This window comes from Hirundo rustica, unplaced genomic scaffold (assembly GCF_015227805.2).
Source record: "Hirundo rustica isolate bHirRus1 unplaced genomic scaffold, bHirRus1.pri.v3 scaffold_374_arrow_ctg1, whole genome shotgun sequence".
NCBI lineage: Eukaryota > Metazoa > Chordata > Aves > Passeriformes > Hirundinidae > Hirundo > Hirundo rustica.
This window is the reverse complement of record NW_026690419.1, coordinates 10,851-13,837: the sequence shown is the minus strand read 5'-3', so window position 1 is coordinate 13,837 and position 2,987 is coordinate 10,851. Positions and strand designations below refer to the sequence as shown.

The following is a 2,987-nucleotide window of genomic DNA, read 5'->3' as shown; positions in this document are numbered from 1 at the left end:
GATCAGGCACACCTTTATCTCGATGGTCTTTTACAACCTCAGTGCTTCTACTGTGTCCGGCGGCTGAAACACTGAAAATTCACCAAAACGTGGAAAAAAAAAAACCCCAAAAGCCTTCACGGCGGCTGCTGACCCCGCGCGGACTACAACTCCCACCAACCCTTGCGCGGCCCAATGTAGGCGGAGCGTGGCGTCGCCCCGCAGGGGATGCCGGGAGCTGTAGTCGAGACGGGGAGGAGCGCCGGCGGGAGGACTGCATGTCCCGGCATGCATCGCGACGGCGATGGCGAGGGCGGCGGGGCGGAGCGGGGCGGGGCCGGCGGCCCTGAGGGAGCCGGAGCCGGAGCAGTCAGCGGCGATGTCGGTGCAGGTGGCGGTGGCCGCGCCCGCCGTGGAGCTGAAGGAGCTCGGCGGCCCCATGGACAAGGCGGCGGGGCCGCCGTGCGAGCCCGTGGGCGCTCACTCAGCGGGGCACGGCGCGGCGGCGGCGCCCGCTTGCCCCGTGCCGGGCGCCGAGCGTGAGGCGGCCCCGGCCCCCTCCGCCGAGCGGCCTCCGGGGAGCGGCTGCCCCGGGCTGTCCTCGGCCGCCGGGCTGTCCTCGACCGCCGGGCTGTCCTCGGCCGCCGCCAAGGTGCCGCAGGCTTCGGCCATGAAGAGGAGCGACCCGCACCACCCTCAGCACCGGCACCGCGACGGCAGCGACGGCGGCGGCGCCGCGGCCGAGGCGCTCGTCAGCCCCGACGGCTCCGTCACCGAGGCGCCGCGCACCGTCAAGAAGGTAACGGGGGCGACACCGGGAGCTTCCCGGAGGGGCCGGGCGGGGCGGGGCGTCTCCACGGACACAGCCCCGCAACCGGGAGGGGAAACCGGCCTGCAGCTCCGGGACCCTGCGCTGCCTCCGCCGGGCGGCACCGGCCCGCTGTGGGGGTCCCCGGTGCTCCTGGGGGGTGTCGGTGACCCCGAGGCGCTGCCGTGGCCGTGGGGGGGGCTCCGGGGCCGTGGCTGCGTTTTGGGGACGTGTTGTGCCGTGCTTGGGGGGGGGGTCTGTGTGCGACTTGTGACCCGCCGTGTGTGTCCAGGGGGGACGTGTGGGGTGACACTGGGCGCCTTTACACCCCATCCCCGCACCCTTGGGTGACACTGGGTGCCTTTACACACCATCCCCTCAGCCTTAGGTGACACTGGGTGCCTTTACACCCCATCCCTGCACCCTTGGGTGACACTGGGTGCCTTTACACCCCGTCCTCTCACCCTCAGGTGACACTGGGTGCCTTTACACCCTGTCTCAGGTGACACTGGGTGCCTTTACACCCCATCTCAGCACCCCAGGGTGACACTGGGTGCCTTTACACCCTGTCTCAGGTGACACTGGGTGCCTTTACACCCCATCCCAGCACCCCAGGGTGTGGGTCTGCCTGCGGCAAACAAGGTGCCTGAGCTGCGGGGCGTGTGTGGGTTCACAGCAGGTTCAGGTTCCCAGGGTTATCTCGGAATTGTGGATAAGATAAAAACGTCCCAGGACATTTTGTAGTGCCGTGACGTTGGCAGGGCCGGGTGTGTCAGGGTGGGGTTTTTTTTTTTGGGGTGCCCCCAGCCCGGCTGTGACCTGGCAGCTGCCCCCCAGGAGCGTGTGGAGCTCTGAATGCTGCTGGGTCTCCAGCTCCTCCCTGGAGCAGAGGGTTGTGCACGTTTTTCCTGATTTTTTTTTTGAACGCCTGCCGTCCTTCCCGTTGGAAATCTCGGGAGAAGGAGTTGTCCTCTGTGAACTTTTTTGGGGGGGTGGAGGGAAAGGAGCGTCCCTGTCATAAAAGAACTTCGGGGTGAAGGCCTCACCTCCCCTACTGATGGACCCCCACCCTCTTTTGGGGTCGCTCTAAAATTCCCTCTCCCTCTGGAGAGGCCCAGGGTGAGGAGAGTTTGTCTCCCTGAGGGCGATTTCCTCCTCCGTGGCTTCCCTGAAATTGCACTTTCTCCCTGGAAAGGTCTGGGTCGAGGTTTCTTCATCCCCCTGAAATCCTTCCTTGGGGGGGTTTCAGCTGCTTTTTCTCCTCTGAGATCCTCACCCCAATGTTTGGAATCCTTTCCCTTTGCTATCCTAATCCCATCTCTTTTTAGAAACCCTCAAGGCCCCCGTATTTCTCCTCAAACCCTTCATCCCACCCCTTCTCCGTTCTTTTCCTGGGTTAAACCACAAAAAGGGATTTTTTTTTTTTCCCCCCAAAAAAGGGTGGGCTGGGAACGAGCTCGTCGCCTGAAACAGCTTCAAACCTCCTAATGCCAGGAGCAGAGCCAAAGATCCGGGAGAAACCTGGGAATTCCACGTGAGGAGCAGCTCCCAGCTGGCTCCTGCATCCTTCTGCTTGCTGAAGGCGGCCGGATTTGCTGCTGGAGGGGATCTGGGAGCACAAACTGTTCCTTCTCCTCCTTTTCTCAGCGATTCCGGCGGCTTCCAGCCACCCAGAGCAGGTTTTTAGTTCGCCGGATCCGCGCGTCCGGGTCCTGTCCTCCTCAGCGGGAGTTGTGGAAAGAGATCATAATTCGATATCCTCGCCTTAGCGAAATAAAAGCCAGGTTTTGGGGAGGCATCAAGTTGTCCTCGGGCACGTGGAGCTGAAGCGTGGTGGTGGAAAGGAGGTTTGGAACAAAAATAAGATTTTTTTTTTTTTTTTACTCAGTTTCAACTGAAATAGGGGTAAAACTCTTAATTAAAATAGATGAAATTTGTCATGGAACTGTGATTCTTAAGAGCGTTGGGTAGAAACAGAATCTCAATTTTTTTTTTAATTTTTTTTTTCTTGACTGGTTTATAGAAATGTCTTTTTCTCGGGGGTCTCTTTTTTCCTTCCCTTGGAATCCTAACAGCCGTCCTTGAGGTACCACAGCACTGAATTGTGATTCTGCCGTTCTGAGACAAAAAGAATTCCCAGGAAATCGCTTTTCCTCTAGTGCCAGTCCCATTTAAAATCTTCTTTTCTGTCGCTTCAGCA

At 60.1% G+C, this 2,987-nt stretch overlaps 1 protein-coding gene across 1 annotated transcript; it reads left to right on the top strand.

Annotated features, from left to right (window-relative positions):
- The first annotated feature begins 283 nt into the window (after nucleotides 1-283).
- LOC120747988 (putative adenosylhomocysteinase 3) lies at nucleotides 284-2,637 on the top strand. The gene is made up of 2 exons (XM_040054054.1): nucleotides 284-778; nucleotides 2,227-2,637. Exons 1-2 carry the CDS (start codon nucleotides 284-286, stop codon nucleotides 2,323-2,325), a joined length of 594 nt encoding a protein of 197 aa, XP_039909988.1. The 3' UTR covers nucleotides 2,326-2,637.
- Nucleotides 2,638-2,987: the final 350 nt, after the last annotated feature.